Genomic DNA, 22422 nt, shown 5'->3' on the forward strand with positions numbered 1-22422 from the left:
GCTGTCCCATCAGACACGGTGGCAGCGTCCCCATCACCCTGCAGGAAGCACCCAGATGCTCCAGCACTAAAGGGAAACTGGATTAATAACTCCCCCCAGGGAAGGGGCAGCACACGGGGTCAGCACAGAGGGAGCCATCCCAGGGGAGCTGGCGCCCTGAATTCCCACCAGGTGGGTTAGGTCAGGCACATTCCTGTGAATGGCCCAGCCTTCTCCTGACTGGGGGAGGAAAGCAGGCAAACAGCCTAAAAATGGATGAACCTGCTGTCCAGGGGTTGGGCAAGAGAGGATTTTTCCCCTCACCTGGCTGCCCTTGCTCAGCAGCATTCTTAAGGATCTCTGCTATTCCCCTTCCCTGCTCCCAAGCCTGCTGGGGGACAGGGACAAAGAGCCTTTTGTTCACCCTGAGTAAAACAACTCTGGAAATTAATTGGAAGAAGCTACAGGAGAGGAGGAGGGTGCTGAGAAGTGCTGCCTGGGCTTCAGCAAAACACAGCACTCGAAGTGGCTACAACAGGTAGTGACAGACAACCAGGGCCTTCTCTAATGTTTGTCAACAACTGAAGTTACGCTGATAAAATAATTCCAGTCTCTCCCAAAATGTAAATGTTTTTAAATACTCGTTACAATTCAACAGTACAGTCTCTTTGGTAAGAATTTATTTATATTGTTACCCCAATTGTTACTCTCCTTAGAGAGGCTGAATTGTTCCTTAGTCCATTGATTCTCCAGGATTTTTCCTCACTTCTCCTAAGAAATCATAAGCCAGCTCTGAGATGTCAAAGGCTTTGTGGGTGGTTTCTGAGGACAGCAGGTACTGCAGAGCACCGTCATTCTCCCGGCTCTTCCTCAAGAAGTCATGGATCGCCTTCCAGCGGGACATTTCTGCCTCCTCCTCAGCCCACTTGTAGCTGGGGAGGAACGTGGACTGCAGGAGAGGGAAGACGGAGTCGTGGTACACCAGGACAAACACAGACTTCAGGAATTCCAGATCTCTCTGCAGAGAAGAAAATACTTCAGTGCAAACTCGTGGTGCTGCCAAGCCCTCCTCCGAAGTATTGTGCACAGGGACCAACCAAACAAGTCACCCCCAGCTCCCAGGACAACAGCGGGAATTTGACCTTCCTAAACAAACATCCGTTATCTCGGGTAAGCCTGAAGAATATAAACCACAGATCAACAAAATCTGCTCTCCGAGCCCTGCCAGTGCTCCCACAAACCACAGGCACTGAGATTTGCTTGTGGAGTATTTGTATTTCTTCCTAAAATTAGTGCCACGTGCTCCCTGCCCTGGAAACCCAAACTCTGCTCGCTTTCCCGAGGCAGAGAGTCGCTCTGATCCTGCTCTCCTCGGAGCAGGAGGTGAGGCCTGGCTGCTCCAGGGTGAGAATTAATGTGCTCCCCTGTAAAGGCCAATTTGGAAAACTTAAGGATCAGCCGGGTCAATTATCAAACACACGGGAAGGATCCCGACCGCTGCCTGCAGGAAACTCCTCCAGCACGGAGCATTCCAGACCCGTGAGGGCCGTGCCTGGCATGGAGCACTTCACGGCTCAGCGGGAGATGTGGCAGCTCAGAGTCACAGAGCCACGAGGGCTGAGCGCTCAGCAGGCAGCAGTCCTGCCCTGGGAGTGGCACATGCCGGTCAGGTAAAACTGGATGGTTCTGGGATCCTGGGGAGTCACCAATTCTGTGAGCAGCTCGCCTCTCCTTTTGGGTGAATGGCCCTGAAAAAGCAGTTCTGACTCAAGGGCGTTTGGTTTGTTTGTGTAAACAGGGAGCAATCCTTGTGCATGGGGAATGAAACATCCCACTGCTGCTCCCAGGAAGGCCTGGATGGAGAGCCAGTGGTTTTCTCATTGAGCTGCTCTCCGGGCAGAGGATAGGAGGTAGGACAGGGTGGGGGTGAGCCTGGTGACAGCCAGGTCAGTTCTTCAGCTGCCTGCACACCAAAATGTGGGATTGGAACTGTCTGGGGTGGGGAGATGGGAGGAATCTGGGGGCCTTTTCCCAGGCAGACTGGAGCTCAGAGGTTGGAGCAGATGATTTTGTGAGCCTACACAGCCTCCTTTGTATCCATGGAAGTAACAGCTTCCCCACTAACAACACCCAGACAAAAAGTTACATGTGAATTTAATTCTCTTCCTCCTCCTGGTTTACTGTTATTTAAGAACTCTAGTTAACATGTCTCTATTTTTTAAGTAAATGCACAGTGAGAGGAAAAGCTAAGCAGTAACACTGGCAGGGAGCAGCTAGTTCGGACTACACTGAATATATGGAAAGAAAACCCTGTAGTTTGTTACCTTCTCAGTTCTCTTCAGTGTTCTTTCTCTGTCTGCCCAAGCGCTCTGAAATGAAATGTAAAATCAGACCAAGCCTGTGGAGAACTTTCTCTTTTCACAGCACAAAAACACCCTCAGCTTTTGTCTGGAAATCCTGACAAGGTAACATACCCGAAGCGCATCCATCAGGTCTGGCTGATCCATGAGCTGAGGGAAAGTTGCTAAAACAGGATTACAGATTAAGTCTGAAACAGAAAGCAAACACATTCAAGGCTAAGTACAGAGCACATCCAGGTACTCAGCACATCCCCTCATCTCGGGTTATTCCAAAGGGAATATGAGCTGTAACAGTGCTCCTGAGGGCAGGGAAGGCAGGAGAGCTCCCAACCAACAGAGTTCTCTGACCGTAGCCAGCTCTCAGTGGCTGGGAGACACTTACACCAGGAGAGCAAAAACCAGCTGCTGGTTTACTGGGAGCACCAGCAAGCATATATTCCTTTTAAATATTCCTCACCCACCTACCTGCCTGAGGGGTTTTCCCTCATTCCTGCACCTGCCTTTTTCTACACACAGCTGCAACTGTGCTGCTGGGTTGGGATGTTATGGATAAACACACTTGGGTTCTACCTCCCCCTGGCATGTCTTGTGGGGCATTTTAAGAGAACCGGGTACCAAGTGGCACAGAGAATTTACCCAGTGGGGTAAATCCCACTGCACAGGTATCCTGGTGCTTTTTGGGCTGGCTGCCTGCTCTGCTCCTGTCCTTACTTTAATGAATGAGATTGTGGGTAAGATTACAAGTGTCAGGGGGCGGAATTTTGGTTGAAGTATTTTTCTTGTGATTTCAAATATTTAATGCACACTGCTCTTTCTTCCTCTTGAAGCAGATGGAAAGTTTAGTAAACACAAAGCTTCTACTAAACCAAAACACTTACAGGCCACAGGCCAGAACTGATCCCTCCTGAGAGACAGAGCAGGCATTTTAAACTGCCTATTTCCAAAGTGATGGGGGATTTTGTAATAACAGAAATCCGCTTCGGTGACACAACGCCAGAACAGCTTCTGAAACGCCTTTCAATCATTTCAAATGGAGTCTGGATCCAAAGGGAGGCAGTTTAATCCCAGGAGAGCCTGATCTGCTGTGCTAAGTTATGAAGATCAAGTCAGGTAAGTGTGACAGTTCTCACCTGGTCTTTAAAACTAAGCACTTCAGTTTCTCTGTGTAAGCTTATTAATTAAAGCATTAATTTATTAAAGGGCCCGGCTTTCAGCTACTGAAATCAGTACAGGCAGGATGTATATTAAAGCTGAAGAAAATCAGGAAGGGAGTTAAGCACCTCTGACAGATGAATCTGTGATTCAGGTGCTTAAGTATGATAAAGATTCTAAGTGAAAAATACCAGCAACTGTACAAGGAAATTTATTTGCATAGGAAACAGATGATTCATAATTCAGTCTGGAGAAGGCATGGGAGAAAGCACCAGAAAATCACTTTCAGTACCAATATAAATTCACCTGTAGTGAATTTAATTAAGTTAAGAAATGTAAATTTTCTGTATCTCAAATGGATGCTAAAATGGAGAAGGCTATAAACTATTATTAGTTTTGTTGAATAAGATACAGAGTTGCAAAATCAGGGCAAGCCACTGAGTTCTAAAAACAGAACTCTTCCACTTCTGTCTCTCCCTGCGTTAGTCAGTAAGTAAATAGTAATTAAAAAATAAAAATAAAGAGGAAAATGTACCTCAACGACAAAAACATCTGAGAGAGATGAACAGAGAGGCTCATTCTCTGGAAGAAGCTGAGCTGTCCTTGGCTCTCACCTGTGCTTTGCGTGCTCGTCCTGTCCCTCAGGAGGGCATCTCCGAGCATTTGCCGATAGAATGCCAAGAGGTGGATGTAGCTCGTGCTCCCAATTAATGTTTCTGGTAGGAAACTATTGGGCAGATAAAGAACAGCGGTTGAGATTTCATTGGGAACTGCTCCTACAGAGCAGCATCCACCAGAGCCCGAGGGAAGGGACAGCTCCGTGGAGGGTATTTACTCATGGCATCTCCATGAATCCATCCCCGCTTCTGGACACTGACACAGCTCCAAGGGCCACACTCCTGCTGCTGCAGTTTTCCATCTTATCTAAAGACTTTATTTCCAACAAAATAACCCCAAGCATCAGACGGACGCTGAGTACCACATGCAGGTGACACGGCCCTCGGGTTTTTCCATAGCCGGTGTTCCAGGGGAGGGGAACGCTGATCTCTGGGACCATTCCGGGCTATCTGGAATTGTGTCTCATTTTGTGGCAGCACACACCAGTACTCACTTCAGGATGTCTTCTGTACTTACTTCAGGCTGTCCCTGGACTGCACACTCGGTGACCTCAGCTTCACCAGCAGCACAGGCTGTTTCCTGAGCGTCATGAGCTGATGGAAAACCCCACCGCCTGCAGCGGGAACAAACCCCCGAGATGGAATCAGCCAGCTGGAAAGAACGTTCAGAATTACATCCCCAAAAACAGGCATTCAAATAGCTTGGGAACCCTTTGCCACCCAGCACTCCACAGCCTAGGGAAGTGCAGGTAAAGCAGTGATGAAATACATGCAAAATGGGAACACACCAACCCAAACCAGGCTGTTTTAAAAGAGATACAGCATTGGCCCCGGCATTTTTTATTTAAATCATATTTAGGAGAAGCCACACCTCTTCTTGATATTGAAGGGTCAACCTCGACCCCTCTCTCGTAGGGAGTTCCACCACTCAGCAGCAGCTCGTACATCCTGCCCAAAAAAAGCAGCACAGTTAAATGAAAACACTTAGGGATGTGTGAGAAACAAAAAGCCGCTATCTCAGAACCTGACACGCCCTTCCATGTTATAACCAGTGCTTTGGATGCAATGACTGCACCTAACTAAGCAGCCAGACCCCAAGTGGTAAATGTGAAACCTGTATTACACTGGGAGGTGAATAATTTGAGGAATTTCTTGTATTGGGAAGTTGATTATTTTAAAAGCAACCAGCAGCATTGATTCTTTTCCACAGCTCCAGTATTTTCCCTGAATGACACTTAGCAATTGTTTCACTGAAATGTTTTTGAGGTGTCACCACTGCAATGTTTTAGATCTTCCATATCTAACATCCCTTAAAGAATAACATCATCTCAGTTCTGTTGAAGCAAGCATGAAATGTAATGTGTAGATACCCACGTTTAACTTACTGAAACAGTAAAACAAAAAAACCACCTCTTATCTGATTCCAGGTTTTGAAAACCAGCCTCCTAAGTTTTACATGGATAAGCAGCAAAGTGCACACGAGGAAGAGGCAGAATCCCAGAGGACTGGTGTGGATGAGAGCTGCCCCAGGAGTGTGTGAGCACGGGAGGGGAACTCTGCCCACAGTGGAAAACAGATGTGTGTACAGATGTATGTAAGCACAGAGGGAGCAGGAAAACGTCTCAAACTCACTTGGCAGGGACAGGAATTCCATTAGAAGTGAAGAGCTTCAGGAATGCCCAGCCACAGCTCAGCTCTCCCCTTACACCTGTTGACTAGAAAAAAAGAGAAGCATTAAGTGCTTTGAGCAGCTGACCAAACCACAATTAATCATAGTCAGCCCATCAGAATCGTTGTGGTGACCCCCCCTTTTCCTCTTTCACCCCTGTGTGTTGACAATCACAGCCTGTCTTCCCTTAGGGGAGTTCTGGCCTTTAGCATCTGCTGTGCTAGAAGCTGTTGTACTTTCAGCAGCATATCCCACGTGGCCAGGCTGTATCTGGGTACGCTGGAGTTAGAAACCGCTGTTTGTTTGTACTGTTGGAACAGTTTAAATTTTAGTTTCCAAGCTGTACAGCACCTTAGTCTGAAACAAATCACAGAGGGAGGAAACCCGCAGGAGTGAAGGGACAACTGGTCCCTTGTGATGCCAGGACAGGGGGTGCTGGGAACAAGTTATTCCAGTGTAAGCACAGGTATGCTCGTGGCCATCAGTCAGAAGTTTTTATTCTCTAGTTAGGGGTATTGTCTACCCACAGAATCCCTCTATACACCTGCACTTGGAGGGGCTTATGCTGCACCTTCACACACTCACATTGCACGTGTAAGTGATGCCAAGCTCAAATAGTATCCCAATGTCTGATGACAGAGAGTTGGACCTGACAAAACAGTCACCGTCCAGCAAGCTGGGTAAGAGGCCCATCACCTGATACAGAGAGAGGGAGGGGAAACAAAAAAGTTAAGGTAAATATTTGAAACAAATCTTTATTTTTAAAGGCCATCAAGCACATCCCTCACTCACACAGGGCCTCACACCCAATCCCACTGCATATAAAAATGAGAAGAGAACCAGTTTCAGTCAAAACCTTATTCTCTTTCTTTCCATGGAGCACAGCTGTGCCACCTAGGAACTTTTTAGTGACAGGCTCTTGTCACTAAGCAAGAAACTTAAATAACTAGTTAATCAGTATGTCACCTACCCTTGGGGAAAAGGTCCATGTCTGAGGATTTTTGGGCAGCCACGTGGCTCTCACTGTGTGGATGTTACTCAGCACCTAAATGTGACAGTGGGGAAAAAAGCTAAGGCGAGTTTTTCTGGAAAGCCCTGCTGCTGTAAGAAAGTGCAGATTATCCCAGATTAATCCCACAATGCACACAGCAAAGACAACTGGAAGGGAACTGCTGGATGTTGGTATAGAGAGCTGCTCTGCACATACACAGAAAGGGACAGAGGACTGAGGGCAGGGGCCATCTGACCCTGACCCAGCTGCTCCCAGGCCCATCACAGGAGAGAGATCAGCCCTAAACCACTCATCCCCACAAACACAAAGGAGCCACGAGGCACAATGGCAGGTGGGGGGACCGAAATCACGGGCTCAGAGAAACTCCTGCCCCGGCCCCTCCCAGGGCAGCCCAGCACGGCCCTCAGCCCCAGGGGCAGGGTGTGACTGTCACTGTGAGTCAGGAGCAGCTCCCTGGGTCACCTCACTCTGCCCAGGGGAGGAGAGTGCAGGGGAAGGGCACTGTGGGACTGCACTGACTTACCGTGGGAGGGAAGTAGTAATGGGGAGAAACCAAGGCAGAAAAGGGGAGGGATGGAGATGCTTTGTGGAGTAACAAGGGTGGGACACGGGGTAAGTGTGCAAGCTTGGCCATGCCTGGTGCCTGTCAGTGCAGTCTGTCCTGCTTGCTCATTAAATCCATTTAGAACCATTTTTCTGGGTGGATGGGCCCAAAGCAGAGGAATCTGAGCATGAGCTGAGCAGCCTGGGAGGCAGATGGTGCGAGTGAGACAGCTGGAGGAGCTGGCTGCCAGAGAACCCAAAGACCCCAGGGAGCTCCAGAGCTCCTGGAGTCACCACTGAGGTGGGAAGGCCCCGCTCACCCGCGCGCTGTCGAAGAGGCAGAGCCGGACGTGCCTGCTGAGCACCCGCACGCTGGCTCCTGGCACCGGGATCATCTTGCAGCTGCACAGACTCACAGCCTGCGACACACGGGTCGCCCTGGCACGGATCTGGAACCCAACACAGCCAGGGTTAAACCTCCAGGGCTCCCCCCTGCTCGTGGTTTTGTGTTTGGTGACTGGGGTGGTCCCTGCAGGGGTTCTCCCAGCCACAAACCCTGGGCAGTGTCAGCAGCAGAACGCCTTCACCAGCCCTTGGTTCTCCCCTGAGGACACTGCTGCAGGTATTGCAGTGGGACAGATGATGTCCAGGCAGGAGAAATACTCCAAAAACAGTGCAAATGAGGACACGATCATTAGCCAGTAGGAAAGAAGACCAATTAAATTGGTGATGTCACAGTGCTCATGGTTTAAAACCTCACACTGGTCACCCACTGCTTCACCCCAGACAGGGAGGGAACCCATAGACTGAAATGGCTCTTAAAAGACAACCCAACATGACAGTTTATACTGGCTTTTTGCCTAGTGGAGGTCAGGACGTGATTACATCTCCTGCCTAAGGAGTCTGGATGGACGTGGCAATCTGCAATATTCACCCACCAATGGGAAATCCTGCCAGCAATTCCCTCCTGGGGATCCCATCGCTTCCCCAGCCCAAAGGCATCGAGGCTCCCTTACCAGGGATACTCACAGTGTTTTTTTCAGAGTCCCACACCAGGTCTTTGAAAGCCAGCTGGGATGGAGTAAGCTCAGGCTGCAAGTAGTGACTGGCCCGAAACTCGTCGCCTACAACAAGGGTAAGTTTGAAAAAATCCTTCACTTTTTAAATGATCTTTACTGCCACAAAATGAGCAACACCCAAAACTCAAATTTGACCAAACAAAGCTGTGGAGGCGTTTCCTATGAGCACTGGTTACTCTTTGGAAGTGTTCTGCAGTATTTCATCCCAGGAGCACGCTCATTTAATTAACAAAAAGAGCTGAAATGTTTTAAACAAAAAGATTAACAAAACATGAGATGTGTAATAATCTTCCCCAAGAAAAAGGGATGATTAACATAAAATTAAAAGAAATCATAATTTCCTCCAATGTCAACAGTATCTTCCAAAGAGGAAAACCTTTGAAATCGTGAGGAAATTTGTCAGGATTTCACACAGAGAAATTAAAACTGAATTGAAGAAGGGGAAAAAAAGCCTTTTATACAGTATTTGATGGGTCAAATATAGCAAATTATAATCAAGCAATACTGGTTGCACTCCAACAGGCTGGTGACCAGGGTGAGGAACTCACCACAGCCACCTGAGAGTCCTGCACTGGAACCGTCAGGAGAAATCCTTACCTTTCTCTAAGAGCTGGAAAAGCGTGGACGGGCGGAATCCTGTGGGAACTGCTCCTATGGTGGTCAGTACCTCCACTGTGTCATGCTATTAAAACCAAAGTTATGTCAGGATTTCTGCTATTTAACAGCTACTTTAGAACCCCCCAAAATAGAGATGCTAATTAAAACCAACAGTCTGTAACATGGGACACCGCGTTTGGTAAAAGGACAAAGCTTGTCTGCAGAATAATTAACATAATGGCAGGTGAGAGGTGTAAGAGGGGCACCCACCTCTGTGATGGCTTGTACAGCACTCCAGTGAGAGTCTGTCCTGGAAGAAAAACAGGGGGTTTTAGAATATAGCCTTGTGTGGACCAAAATTCAAACACTAAATATGGGTCTGTTTTCAAAGAGCAGCAGCTTCGTAACCATAACTAACATCTCAGAACTCCCCAACAAACCCACTCAAGAAGAAAAAAGACCAAAGCCCCCTGTGAGGTAAGAAATGCCAGGTTGAAGGGGGAGGAAGAATAATTTTACACTTGTTTGCTTTCACATCACTCCTTTTACCTTCTTTTAATTTCAGTCCCATCTGCTGTTTCATCCACCACTTCTATGTGTTCCTCCCTCTCCTCCTGACCTTCTTCCCCTTTCTTAGGAACCTGCAATTCAGATTCAACATGGCAAAGGGCTTGATTTCTTCCCAACTCTGTCCTTAAAAATGCCCTCTCCAACCACAGCCCACGTTAATGGGAGAATTTCTGTCTGTGATGCATCGCTGTAGCTGCAGAAAACTGTCCAACATTTACATGGACTCACACTGCAGATAAATAAAAAGCCCAAATTGATCCACAGCAGCTTGCAGTCATCAGAGCTGACCTTTAGTGACAAAGATGATGACTTCTATATTCAGGAAACTTCTCGGCCACATCTTCACAAGGCACAAAAACGCTGCTGTTGATGGGTATGTCCATCCCCGTGGATAAAAACACGGCATTATTTCTCAAAAACTGGCATTATTTCCAAATAACTGGCATTACTTCGAAATAACACACTCCTGCACCTCCCCACACGAGCACTGTGACCGATTTTATGCAGCTGTATGGTCATTAAAAGCCCAGAGGTGAGATAGGACAGAGGCTGCAGAACACCAACCGCAAGGTAGGTCCTGGGAACGAGGCCTCTCTCCCCCTTGGAATTTTCAGCCAGCCACCAACCATCCACCTTCTTGTCGTGGATAAGCAGGATTTCACCTTTCTGTGGCATTGGAAGGAGAGACAGAGACAAAAGACAACCAAATATTTAAATTAAACCCCCACAAACTCTTGATTTTTCCTACAACAGACATTCCAGAGGCTGCCACGACAGAAGGTGGCAAAAGGACCACTGGACTCCAAGAAAACACCATTTCCCCCCAAATCCCACAAGGAACTGGCTGAATCCCAAAAGCATAGGCTTTAGTTATAGTTATTGCTTAATATAGACTGATCTGCAGCAAAAGCCCTGTACAGAGAGTATTCACCTCAAATGTGAGATCCCCTTCCTGCTGTGCATCAAAGTTCCCAACAGCAACACATTCTTTAACGTTTGGATCATCCAACAACTTCTCTTCATCTTCTTCTTCTTCACTATCTTCCTCCTCACTGCTTTCTTCATCTCCACTCTCCTCCTCTTCTTCATTTCCATCTTCTCCATGAGGACCTTTCTGATGTTTCTCATCCCTACCCAAAACAAATCAGGCTTTTTTTCGTTCTCATTTTCACCCCACTTTTGGAAAGCGTTGTCAGACACAGCGTTTTCAGTCCCATGTTTTACTCTCTGCCCAGAAAGGAACTCCAAAATCCCAGTGGTGCTTCCTCCCTCCCTGTCCTCCAGACATTATCCAACGCGCTCAGAAAATCCCAGTGAGCCCGAAATCACTGATCTCGCGAGCCCTTCTTTTCTTGTCCTTCTATTTTTCAGATAATAAAAGGGATGAACTAACAGTTTTCCAGGGTGCTTTCCAACCATTCCATAAAAACACAGGTTGTGTGTTTGAGCTACTCACACTGCGTAACGCTTTGTCACGTTATCCCGATCCAAGGCAAGGAGGAGTTTCTGCAGCTGCTGGGAGAGTTTTAGCAACAGCTTTTCCTCTTCTTCCTTCCTCTGGCTGTAATTCCCCACCGGTGCAGGCTCGTCAGCCTGACAAAGAACACAACAAATTGCCCAAAGAATCAAAGTTCCCCTGTAAATTTAGTTTTCCAGACATGCCTTACAAGCTTTCCCCTCCCTGGGCTGCTCTCACTCCCTCCTCAGTGACATTTTCTTTGCCCTTCCACTCTGCCAAGGTGAAATTCCATGTTAAATTTCGAATTGCATTCCCTGCTTCCAAAGAATGCATCGGGCTCAATATTTTATGTACAGAACTTGGACACAACAAACCATTTAACTGAGTTTTTAAATAACATAAATTGATAGATAAACTGGAGAGAAGCCAACCAGGGACTGTGCACTGCTCTTGCCCTGAGGCATCTAAAATGGAAGGTTGGTGGTCTTTAAATGTTTCCTATGGTGAATTTTGGAGAAAAGCACAAACAAATTCATTTCCACACTCACTTTTTTCAAAGCATGGAGAGCACTTGTGTTCTCCTCCACCAGTTTCTTCAGCTGGATACATCTGCATTGAAAGCAAGACAGACAGATGATATTTTCTTAAAATTCTGCCCCAAACTGTCCCTGCTGACTGAAAAGTGCTGTTTGTCCGGGCAGCTTGGGAATTCCAAGCCCAAACAGCAGCTTGGTCGATTATTCCCTGGGATGTGCAACCTCCCAGTGGCATTTGGCAGAATCCCAGCATAGCTGGGGTTGGAAGGGACCTCTGGAGATCATCCAGTGCCAAGGCAGGGTCACCTGGAGCGGGTGGCACCGTGTCCAGGGAGGTTTGGAATGTCTCCAGAGAGGAGACTCCTTGGGCAGCTCTACCAGTGCTCTGATCCCTCCATGGAAAAAAGTCGTTCCTCATGTTGAGGTGGAATTTGCAGTTTAGTTTATGGCCATTGCTCCTGTCCTGTCACTGGGCACCACTGAACAGAGTCTGGCCCCATCGTCTGATGCCCCTTGGAGATATTTGTATGGATTTATGAGATCCCCTCTCGGCCTTCTCTTCTCCAGATTCTCCTCAGCCCCGGCGGGCTGGGCAGCAGCCAGCCTGGAAGGAAGGAGCAGGGAGACATCTGGACAACCGGGAGAAGAAAGGAAAGGCGGAGGGGGAACTCTCTGCTCCTTCTGATGCAGAGCGATGGGGACGGAGCGATCTGCGGGGGCTTCGCTCTTCCCACACACAGAGCAGAGCCGGACGACTCCTGTTTGAGGGTAAGACAGGGAGGGAACGAGGGTTGGGGTTCGGGATGGGGTTCGGGACCCCCCTCACCTCTGCCGAAGGGCCTCCCGCTGCCCGGGGGTGGCGGCCGCGCTCTCCGCCCGCAGCGCATCCACCTGGAACAGGGACAGGGGCAAACAGGGGCGGTCAGGGGCCGGCTCGGGCCGTGTTCTCCCCCGGTGTAGCCCCGGCCCGGCCCGGTACCTGCTCCCGCAGCTCCCGGCTCCGGCGCTGCACCCGCTGGAGCGGCCCCCGCGCCCGCCGCTCCGACATCGTCACCGGGCAACGGGAGAGCGGGCGGCGCTGCACGATGACGGACCGGGGCGGGGCCGGCCGGGCCCTCCCGATCGCGGGGCTCAGCCGGTTCAGGGGTTCACCCGGTCCCGGGGCTCAGCCGGTTCAGGGGTTCACCCGGTCCCGGGGCTCAGCCGGCCCCGGCGCTCGGTACCGCATCCCCGGCCCTGGCACCGCGGGAGCTCCCCAAGCTCCAAAACCACCTCCGGACCGAAGAGCCCCGGGAGCTACGAATTTGTTTGGCTGCAAATTATTTGGCGTTTTGTGATCGTAATCGCGGGATCGGTAAGGTTGGGAGAGAGCTCTGAGACCGTCAAGGCCAGCCCTCAAGGGGCGCTTTTTCCCCCACGCCAGGACTTTTGGAACTTCATTAATACAGTTGAAAACCAGCGGCCTGCAATGTGCAGTGAATCCCCGGGCACCTCCCAGACTCAAACAGATACTCTGCTGGAACTCCCTAACGATGGGAAGGGAAGAAAGAACATGCTACAGCCTTCTCCTCAATTCCTTATCCAAAGTGCCAGGAGGAATTCTGCCTCCAAAGCCAACATCCTACATTTAATTTGCTGTTTCACCTTGCCAATGGTACTTCACCACCTAATTGTCCCCACGCTCTTCTATAATGAGGGTTGTTACAAGTGCCCATAAGGCACGTTTTCACATTCATTTCAGAAATGAAAGCACATCCAGGAACACCCTGTCATGATTTTGGCTACTTTATTGTGTCAGCAGTGCTTTTTGGCAAGGGCAGAGCAGCAGGCTTAGAGCTGGACAAGTGCAGACTACCTTTGGAATATAGGAATCACAGAACCATTCAGGTCGGAAAAGACCTCCAGGATCATCGAGTCCAACCTGTGCCCGATCCCCACCTTGTCACCCAGCCTGGAGCACTGAGTGCCACATCCAGTTGTTCCTTGGACCCCTCCAGGGATGGGGACTCCACCAACCTCCCTGGGCAGTCCATTCCAGGTTTGGAGTCATCGCTGCTGTATCCTCAGTATTTTGTTAGATCTGTCCAACACAGTTTGGGATCGTGCCTTTCTGAAGGATGGAAGAGAAACCCTGGTATTCCATAGATGCTGTCCCTCTCCAGCAGTCCTGCTATTCCATGGATGCTGTCCTTTTCCAGCAGTCCTGCTATTCCATGGATGCTGTCCTTTTCCAGCAGCCCTGGTATTCCATGGATGCTGTCCTTTTCCAGCAGCCCTGGTATTCCATGGATGCTGTCCTTTTCCAGCAGCCCTGGTATCCCATGGATGCTGTCCTCTTCCAGCAGTCCTGCTATTCCCTGGATGCTGTCCTTTCACAGCCCTGCTGTTCCACGGATCCTGCCCTTTTCCAGCAGCCCTGCAGTTCCACGTGTGTTATCCTTCCCCACAGCGCTCCCACACCGTTTCCACCACCCTTCTCCCGGCGGGGGCCCCCGGGGCGCCGCTGCCGGGTCTGGGGGGGGGGGATCCCGGCTCCCGTTCCCGGCTCTCAGGCCGCGTCCAGCTTTTCCTGGGCAGCGGCGAGGCGGCGCTGGAGGTAGCGCTGCCTCCAGCGGAGGAAGCGGCGGCGGAGCCGTCCCGCCTGCCAGCCCACGGCCACGCCGGCCGCGAAGGCGGCGAGCAGCGCCCAGCGCACGGCCCGCGGCCGCAGCTGCTCCAGCACCATCCCGGCCCCGATCCCGATCCCGATCCCGGCCCCGGCCCCGGTCCCGGCAGCGCCTCCCGCTTCCGCCGCCCCGGGGGCGGGACCGGCCCCGTTAAAGGCGGCGGGGCCGGGGAGGTGCCGCGTCTGCCCCGCCATGGCCCAGCCGCCCGAGCAGGTTCTCCCCCCGGGGGTCCCTCTCCCCCCTCTCGCCCCCTTCTCCCTCCCTTCTCCCTCCCTTCTCCCTCCCTGCGGTAACTTCTCAGAGCTTACTGTCAGCTCCCCCGCCTCCTGACCGTCTGTCCTGTGCTTCCCCCCTTCCCGCAGGATCTCCTGCTGGCAGCAGCGTTTGTCTCCGATGCGCAGTACAACAGGAATATTCCCTTCAAGACCTCCCCCGAGGCGGTCAGGTAAGCAGGGGCGTGTGCCCCCCTCCATCGCGAGGGAGCTGGGGGGAGCAAACCGCGCACACGGCGACAGCCAAAAAAAAAAGTGTGGGGCGCTCTGCTGCACCAGCTGGGTGCTGGGGAGGGTGGGTGCGTGGGCTGCCAGAAACTAGATTTGAGATGAAATACTTAAAGCGGGGCTCAGTGCATCTGTGTGTTAAGGGTGGGAAAGGGAATTAAAAACTTGCGTCTTGCTGGAGGAATAAAAACAACATAAAGTCTCCCACGCATCTGTGGGGATGAAGAGTTTGGGAGGCTCGGCCAGCCCACAGCTGTGTGGAAGCGGCAGGGTTTGGTAGCAGGGGGGTCCCAGTTGGCCTGTGTGGGAGATACCTGTGCCATCTGGGCACACCTGGCACTTTTTGGCTTGGAATGGGTGACACCAACCCATCACACCCCTAAAGTTCAGGTAATCTGTGGCACCACTGCTCAGGTGTGTTCCAGAAAGGGCTGGAGCTGCTGGGGGAGCAGCAATTAAAATCTTCCATTGATTGTGATAAGTGAAATTCCCCAAGCCAAGAACAACTTTGCCTGGTGATGGTGACTCCCCTTTGAGGTGCTGGTGAGAGGCTGAGCAGCTCCAGGCGCACCGAAGTCACTCCTTTTCCTGGGAGACTGGGAGAGGTTCAGTGGGTTTGTCCCAAAGGCTTTGAGCAGGTGTGAGCTGCTGAGGAGGTGGAACACCTCCCTGCTTTGGGAAAACAGTGTTTCATATGATTTGGTCCTGACACCTGAATGGTTAAGTGATCAGGTTTTGCACTGATGCCTCTGGGAGGTGTTATTAGAAGAGTAACCTGAAAGCAGGTTATTATAACCTTGATATTATAATATTGAAAAATATTTATAAGGAGGTCAAATAATCTATTTGTATAATATGGTAAATATTCAAGAATGTAATACTTGTTATATATCATATAAATTCTCCTTGAAAGGGAGTATAGTAATATAGTTGGACTATAAAGGGAGTATAATAACATAATTGGAAGCAAATTGCCAAAATCCTGGCTGGCAAAAATATTTGTTTGGGACAGCATGTGCTGCTCTTCCAGGATGCATTTGGTGAGGCCCTGGGGATGTGCCCTGAAGCCTTTGTTTATGGTGTCTCTGCCCTCTTTCTCCAGGCTTTATTATCTCTACAACCACTGGATGATGCGAGCAGCCACCTACTTCTTCATCTTTCTCAACCTGTCCCTTGCCATGTTTGAAGAGCCTGCTGTGTATCCACTCCCCTTCCTGGTGAGTTTTTGGGGTGGAGGCAGCAAGGGTTTCCTGCTGGAAAGGAATTGTCAGAGGTGTCAAGGGATAATAGATAGAGAGAGACTGGTCTACAAGGGCCTGGAGGGACAGGATGAGGGGGAATGGCTTCAAACTGCCAGAGAGCATCCCTGGAAGTGTCCAAGGCCAGGTTTATGGGGCTTGGAGCAACGTGGTTTAGTGGAAGGTGTCCCTGCCTGTGGCACGGGGTGGCACTGGATGAACTTTACGCATTCCAGCTACTTCCAACCCAAACCATTCTGAGATTCTGTGTTTCTGTGATCTGTTGAAATGGGGACCGAAAAGGAGTGCAGGAGCTGGACAGGGACTGTAGGAACCACTGTGGCCATCAGCAAAGGCCAGTGTGACTATGGACAAAGTCACGTTGCTGTTCTCCATCTCAGAGAACAATTCCAGCTTTTGGAGAGATCCCAGTCCCACTCTCATATGTGAAAGTAGAAGACGAATGTTGCCCTTAGGCCTGACTTCTCTGCAGCCTTTATTTGTTCTGCACCAGTGTGGATTGTGACAGGTGTGCTTCTTGAATCCTAAGCAAACCCAAATTTGCTGGCTTTAACCTGCCTGTGGCAGGGAATTCCACAAAAGGAAGCCTGGAACTATTGCTCGGTGCCAGGTATGTGAGTGTGCAAAACAACTGACAGCAAACCCCTCCTCTGTACTGACTCTGCCTTTTTGTGTCTGTGCCTAAACACCCTCGTCTGTGCAGGAAGGGGTAGTGCTGCTCCTGGTCGTGCTGATGAGCCCCTCCTGTCCCTCTGCAGGTCACATCCGTGCTGGAGGTGTTGTGCCTGCTGGTGTTCCTGGGCCGGCTGGCACACTTTGCCACAGTCACCCAGCACAGCGTGTTCTGGAAGGACACCAAGAACATCTGCATCATGGTGGCAATCCTGGTGAGTTGGGCCCAGGGGACCCTCTGAGGTCCAAGTGGCCGACCTGGAGGTGGTTTTTTCCTCCTGTTGCTTTCCTGGTATTGCAGTCCTGACGAGATCCATGGCCAAACCAAGCAGCTCTCACAAACCTGTCGTGTGTGCACCTGGCTTGTATCAGCACACACTATTCCCTTCACCATCCAGACATGTTTCCATTATTACTTCTGGGGTTTTTTCCTTTTTTTTCCTTCAGTTATCTCTGACAGACTTGGCCATATATGGGGTGCTCAGGGTGTACAGCGTGAGGAGCATCCGATGGTCGAGGATTGTGAGGCCCATCTTCCTGATCAACTTTGCAGAGAGTCGCCAGGTAAAGGCCTGGTGGGATGTCCAGGGGCCCGTCTCTTGGACAGCCTGCTGCTTTCTGAGGTCCAGGGGATGTAGCAGAAAGGTTTTTGTGCAGAAAGGGCAGAATTTGGGGTCCTGTGAGTGAAGGTTTCTCTCGGAGGTGGCCTGAGACAGACAAAAGGGTGGATTCACACCACCACAGGCTCCAAACCTGTTCTTCCCTGAGTCAGGGGCCAGGTTACTTATTCCTAGAAGTCTCCTGGGTAAACAAGTGTCATGGTGTTGTCAAACCTGTAGCCCAGATGGGTGATTTGGACTCTGGTTCCTCTCATCACAGGGAGATCTTTGCCCTCCTGCCCAAGATTGCTCTGCTCCTGACTTACAAATGAGTAAACTGTGGTGTGGGGGCCCGGGGGAGGGAGCAGTTGAGCTTTAGGACTCAGAGCATGTGCTTTGTGGCCTGGAGTGGTGGATTTCAGTCCCCCGAAGCAAGGGCATCTCAGCAGTGCCACAGGGCACTGTCTGGCTCGCTGAGTTTGTGGTGCCATGTGGGTGGGGATCCTTCTGGGATCTCCCCTGGAGAATGACAAGGAAAGGCCTGGGACTCCTGCACAGGTTTTATCAGAACAGAGCTGGCACATCTGGTACCTGTGTCCCACTTGGCTTGCCTGTCCCTGTGGGGGAGTTTGATGCAGATGGGATTGTGAGCAGAAAAGGGGTCCCACTTTGGTTCTGAACCCTTCCCTTTCCCCCGGCAGATCCGGAGAGCCTTCCGCAGCATCCGCAACACACTGCCAGAGATCACCTACGTCTTCCTGCTCTTCATGTTCAGCCTGCTCATGTTCTCCCTCATGGCCCTGAAGCTGTTTGGAGAGAGGTGTGGATGCTTCTTTCGCTTGGAGCCGGATGGGGAGAACACGTGGGATCCTTTGGGCAGGAGGGAGCCTGGTGACTCCAGACCATTATTAGGGAATGCAAGCACTGCTGATGTGTGCAGCTCCCTCAGTGCTTAACTCCAGACTGTCCTTTTCCTCCTAGGAATCTCCAGACAGCAGAAGGTTTGCCATATTTCAGAAACTACCTGGAAATCGTGTTTGACCTCTATGTGCTGGTGACGACGGCAAACAGCCCGGACGTCATGTATGTCATGTCTGCACGATCAGGTGTCTTTCTCCTGTAATATTTCCACACATCTGAAATGTATTCATGCAAATAGTTTATACTGCTATGCAGCCTTCTTTAATTTGCACAGCACTGTTAAAGTTCTGTGAGGGTTGGTCTTCCCATCCTCATCTGTTCTAAATGGGTTCCCGTTTTGGTTGGCACTGGGAAGGTGCCTCAGAGAGTGGGACAGGGAGGAGTGGCATGTTAGTCTGTGTGCTGGAGATGTACTGAGCACAGCTGGAATGGTACAGGAACCCTGGGAATTTAAACAGAGGAACAAAAGGCTGCTCATCCTGTTACAGCAAGGAAAAGGGGGTCTGAGTGCAGTGAGGGTCTGAGGGTATAAACCAGCTTAGGACTGAGGCATCACCTCAAGTCTCTGCACTTAAACGTGGCCACAAGGACAGAATATTAATCTCTGTGCTCTCTCTCTCCTGCATCACTTCAGTCAGACAAACCAGGAGGAAAACCCAGCAGAAGAAAACTGTTCTCTAGCTGAACTAATGCAGTTTTTAGCTTGGGTATTGCCTGCCTATCACAACAGCACTTAGAAATCCAGCTGGGAGTCTGTTTCCTTGTGGATTCTCTTTCCCTGTGTGTCAGCCTAGCAGGCAGCAATCCCTCTGCCCTTCTCTAGGATGCCAGCATTTGACTTCAGCTCCTGGTACGCCCTGTTCTTCATCGCCTTCGTCATCGTCAACACGTACATCTTCATGTCTCTCTTCCTGGCTGTGGTGTACAACAACTACAAAAAACACCTCAAGGTAATGCTTGGAGGGGCAATGGCCTGCTGTGCTCTGTAACCTGGTGAGGAAACCTCTGCCTTCCCCTTGGAAGCTTTTCTTGCCGTGGGGATTGCTGTGAGTTCTGCTGTTGATATTTAAGAATTAAATATTCTGTGGTGCTTTGAACCCAACAGACTGGAAGCACATGTCTCTGCATTATCATGGAGGCTTAGTCCTAGCTCAGAAATGCTGCCTCCATGCAGGGAGCTGTTCTCAGATGGTTTTAAGTGCTCAGCACTCTTGTTCTGCCCACTGCATGTGCTCTTAAAGCAAAGGAAGTGGAAATGGGAAGTCTGAGTAAATCAGAATTCTTGTTCTACCCAAACTGGGGAGAGGCAATCTGGGATTTGTGATCAAAAGGGGAGAGCTGGAAATTTCTGGGTGCTCCCACGAGGGGACTGGCTGTTTCTCAGGAAGCAGCCTGGGTGTCCCCAGGGTTCCAGGTTCTTTAGCCTGCTTGTAATCCCCTGCAGAAGAGGATCTCCACCCTGATCTCAGCAGTATTCACTTATGGATGTCTCCAGCATGTGGACACATCCTCTTTGCTTCTGTGACCATGCAGATCCCGTGATCTTTGTCACCTCCTTCCTGTCTGACGCTTCCCTTTGTCTGTCCTTCCGGTTTGTCAGTGCTCTCCCAGCATCCAGAAAACCTTTGATCCTTCCAGAGCGCTGCCTGTTAAACACCATTTCTCATCACCCTCGCCACCTGCGCTGTACTTTGGATCTAACATCACTCCCAGCGTGTTCCCCTGAGTCTCATCTAGCTTTTGTGATGTGAAAATGAGATTATTTGTGAAAAAAGGAGGGGGGAGGGTGAGTGGAGCTGCCTGAACCTCGATGCTCTCCCTAGAACGAGATCCGTAAGCTCGCTTACATGAAGCGCCGCAAGATGATCGAGGCCTTCAACCTCCTGAAGGAAGAGGAGGGAGAGCAGCTGGTGGTTCGAGAAGCCCGCTGGAAGCAGCTGGTCAAGCTGGTGGCTCCTGATATCAGCAACTCCCACCGGGAGCTGCTGCTCCGCATCTCGGATGACGAGCAGAAGGGGTTTGTAGGTGAGCACATGCCCAAGGCAGTGGGGAGTTCCTCTCGCTCTGCTCCTGCCGGTGGAGGAATATCAGGAGGGATGGGTCAGTCTCCTCACGTGGGATAATTCTGTGGTGGTTGTTGCCCCGTGGTTTGAGCCAGTTCCCCAGGAATGGGTTGGAGGAACTGTTAGAGTGCCATGTTCAGCCTATTGTGGACACCTCTTGGGGCCCGGGCACCGCCGCTGCTGCGAACAGATCCCGACTCCAGCTCTGCCTCTGCCAGACACTGTGTCCTTATTTAACAACAGCAGACTGATGTGTGATGCTCTCCCCTGCCGCAGACAAGAAGTCCTTCGTGCAGCTGGCGGACTTGCTGAACATCCAGGTGGTGACGCTGAGGCTCCGCAGGCACCCCCTGGCGCGGTGGGCACCCCGCGTGTACGGCTCGGCCGCCAGCCGGCTCCTGCGCGGCCTGGTGAGGCACAGGTGAGCCCTGCCAGGGCAGCTCCCCAGCCCGGGGCTCACCTGGGGAGTGCACACTGCATTCAGGCCGGGCTTCTGCGCAGCAGCTCTGCTCTCTGCCTGCCTGCAGGGGTGTGGAGAAACTATTGGCAACTTGCGCCTCGCCCGATCCCACTTGTTCAGCTCTTGGGCAGGGGCTGGGTGTAACTGGGCTTGTGGCCTGCCAGACTAAGGCCTTCACTGAAGGCTGAGCTGGCCTCAGCAATCTCTGTGGCAAAGCTGCCTCGTGCTGCCTCATCAGCTCTTACCAGTGGGTACAGTGAGCTGTGGTGCCCTGTTTGACCTGAGTCTTCCCAGAATTGCTGAGGTTGGAAGGAATATCTAGAGACAGTCTGGTGTGGCCCCCTGCTCAAAGGAAAGTCATCTGCAGTAGAATATTGAGGGCTATGTCTAGCTGGATCTAGAGTATCTCCAAGGATGGAGACCTCATAATTTCTCTGCAACCCATTCCAGTGTTTGACCACCCTCAGTTAAAAAAAAAAAAAAAAAAAAAGACTTTTTTGTTGAAATGGAACTTCCTGTATTTCAACTTGTGCCCTTTGCCTCTCATGCTTTCACTGGACACAACTGGGAAGAGTCTGGCTCCATCTTCCCCACACCTTCCTATCAGGTATTTATACATCTGAGCTGCTCCTGACCCTTCTTGTCAGGCTGGCAATCCCAGCTCTCCCAGCATATCCTGTGTGGGACTGTCCTGTTCTTCCATTAGATTTGTGACCCTTGGATGTACTAGTTCGAGTGTGTTCAGGGCTCTCTTGTACTGGGCAGCCCAGCTGACCCTCCGAATGTGGCCTCACCAGTACTCAATAAATGGGAAAAATCTCTTCCCTGGACCTGCTAACATCACTCTCCATTTTTGTGTCAGGCTTCAAGAGGAAAACTAAACTCCTCAGTAACTTCCCAAAAGTCTCAGGTTTGGGGAGAACTGATGGATAAAGGATGTTTGAGAGAGGAGGCAAAGAGCCTCAGAAATGACTGTGTAATTTTGACCTTCTTGGGAGTGACAAACTGATCTCTCCTTCCCCTTGCAGGGCTTTTGTTTGGGCTTACGATGCAATCATCCTGATAAATGCCATCTTCATCGCTCTGGATGAGGAGACCCCTTACATCTCCTACGCCGAGTGGGTGTTCCTGGCGCTGTACGTCAGCGAGATCCTCCTGAAGGTGTACACGTACGAACCGAGGGCCTTCTTTGGGAAAACCCAGTTCTGGAACTGGTGAGTGGGACGGGCTTCGTGCTGAACGTGGTGTGGAGAGCGATGAGGTCTCTGTGTTCAGCTCCTCGAGGACTGAGTGGTTCCTGGACAGATGGGCTGCCTGACCGCTGTGCCAGGGGGTGTGGTGGTGGTGTGAGTCCGAGGATGTTGCGCTCTTTCCTGGCCTGCCCTGGCTCTGAGCTACTGTTCTCTGCCCTGACCAAGGGCACTCTGCAGCGTGTGAAGATGGTGGGCAAGGGAAAGAGCTTTACTAAACAAAGCTTCCCCACCTGCCCACAGTCTGAGATGGCACAGGGCTACCTGGCACAGATGTGAGGAAGAGGGGTCGCTCCTTGTCTAAGGCCCTACCCCATCGCCCCAAATCTAACAGCGCTGCCTTCCCTCGTGCCAGGTTTGACACTCTCATCATCTTTGCTGCCCTGACTGCAACGATTCTCAATGCCACCCTGAAGTCGAGTAAGTGCAGCTTTAGCAGCCTGCATGCCTGGGCATCCT

General features: G+C 50.9%; 2 protein-coding genes and 2 long non-coding RNA genes across 7 annotated transcripts in view; 3 read left to right on the forward strand and 1 right to left on the reverse strand.

Moving 5' to 3' along the window:
• Positions 1 to 651: 651 nt before the first annotated feature.
• NPHP1 (nephrocystin 1) lies at positions 652 to 12621 on the reverse strand. Of its 3 annotated transcripts, none has more exons than XM_027898204.1 (20): positions 12553 to 12621; positions 12400 to 12464; positions 11586 to 11646; positions 11035 to 11171; positions 10510 to 10708; positions 10143 to 10244; positions 9558 to 9649; positions 9279 to 9318; positions 9009 to 9093; positions 8362 to 8456; positions 7653 to 7781; positions 6748 to 6822; positions 6363 to 6473; positions 5741 to 5823; positions 4980 to 5056; positions 4626 to 4725; positions 4106 to 4218; positions 2454 to 2527; positions 2304 to 2348; positions 652 to 928 (listed from the first exon to the last, which is right to left on the reverse strand). In XM_027898204.1, exons 1-20 carry the CDS (start codon positions 12619 to 12621, stop codon positions 713 to 715), a joined length of 1968 nt encoding a protein of 655 aa, XP_027754005.1. In that variant the 3' UTR covers positions 652 to 712. The 3 variants fall into 3 exon arrangements, with proteins under 3 accessions (XP_027754005.1, XP_027754004.1, XP_027754006.1); XM_027898203.1 differs by having other exon boundaries at positions 652 to 997; XM_027898205.1 differs by lacking the exon at positions 10143 to 10244 and having other exon boundaries at positions 652 to 997.
• LOC114064826 lies at positions 2557 to 5611 on the forward strand. The gene is made up of 3 exons (XR_003572813.1): positions 2557 to 3449; positions 4631 to 4857; positions 5536 to 5611. It is a non-coding gene; the product is annotated as an uncharacterized LOC114064826 (long non-coding RNA).
• LOC114064825 lies at positions 8357 to 9459 on the forward strand. Of its 2 annotated transcripts, none has more exons than XR_003572812.1 (3): positions 8357 to 8467; positions 8934 to 9070; positions 9402 to 9459. It is a non-coding gene; the product is annotated as an uncharacterized LOC114064825 (long non-coding RNA). The 2 variants fall into 2 exon arrangements; XR_003572811.1 differs by having other exon boundaries at positions 9405 to 9453.
• A 1770-nt stretch (positions 12622 to 14391) lies between the features above and the next one.
• The window catches only part of LOC114064821 (two pore calcium channel protein 2-like), a 12193-nt gene continuing 4162 nt past the window's right edge, over positions 14392 to 22422 (forward strand). The window contains exons 1-12 of the mRNA XM_027898202.1: positions 14392 to 14452; positions 14602 to 14684; positions 15842 to 15956; positions 16757 to 16885; positions 17118 to 17234; positions 17971 to 18089; positions 18251 to 18352; positions 19014 to 19140; positions 20014 to 20215; positions 20530 to 20674; positions 21742 to 21927; positions 22319 to 22415. Of these exons, the coding sequence (XP_027754003.1) occupies positions 14432 to 14452; positions 14602 to 14684; positions 15842 to 15956; positions 16757 to 16885; positions 17118 to 17234; positions 17971 to 18089; positions 18251 to 18352; positions 19014 to 19140; positions 20014 to 20215; positions 20530 to 20674; positions 21742 to 21927; positions 22319 to 22415 (1443 nt within the window). The 5' untranslated portion in view covers positions 14392 to 14431. The remainder of the gene's footprint in view (positions 14453 to 14601; positions 14685 to 15841; positions 15957 to 16756; positions 16886 to 17117; positions 17235 to 17970; positions 18090 to 18250; positions 18353 to 19013; positions 19141 to 20013; positions 20216 to 20529; positions 20675 to 21741; positions 21928 to 22318; positions 22416 to 22422) is intronic.

This window comes from Empidonax traillii, unplaced genomic scaffold (assembly GCF_003031625.1).
Source record: "Empidonax traillii isolate 1590-97213 ecotype Southwest subspecies unplaced genomic scaffold, ASM303162v1 scaffold584:size400879, whole genome shotgun sequence".
NCBI classification, from domain to species: domain Eukaryota; kingdom Metazoa; phylum Chordata; class Aves; order Passeriformes; family Tyrannidae; genus Empidonax; species Empidonax traillii.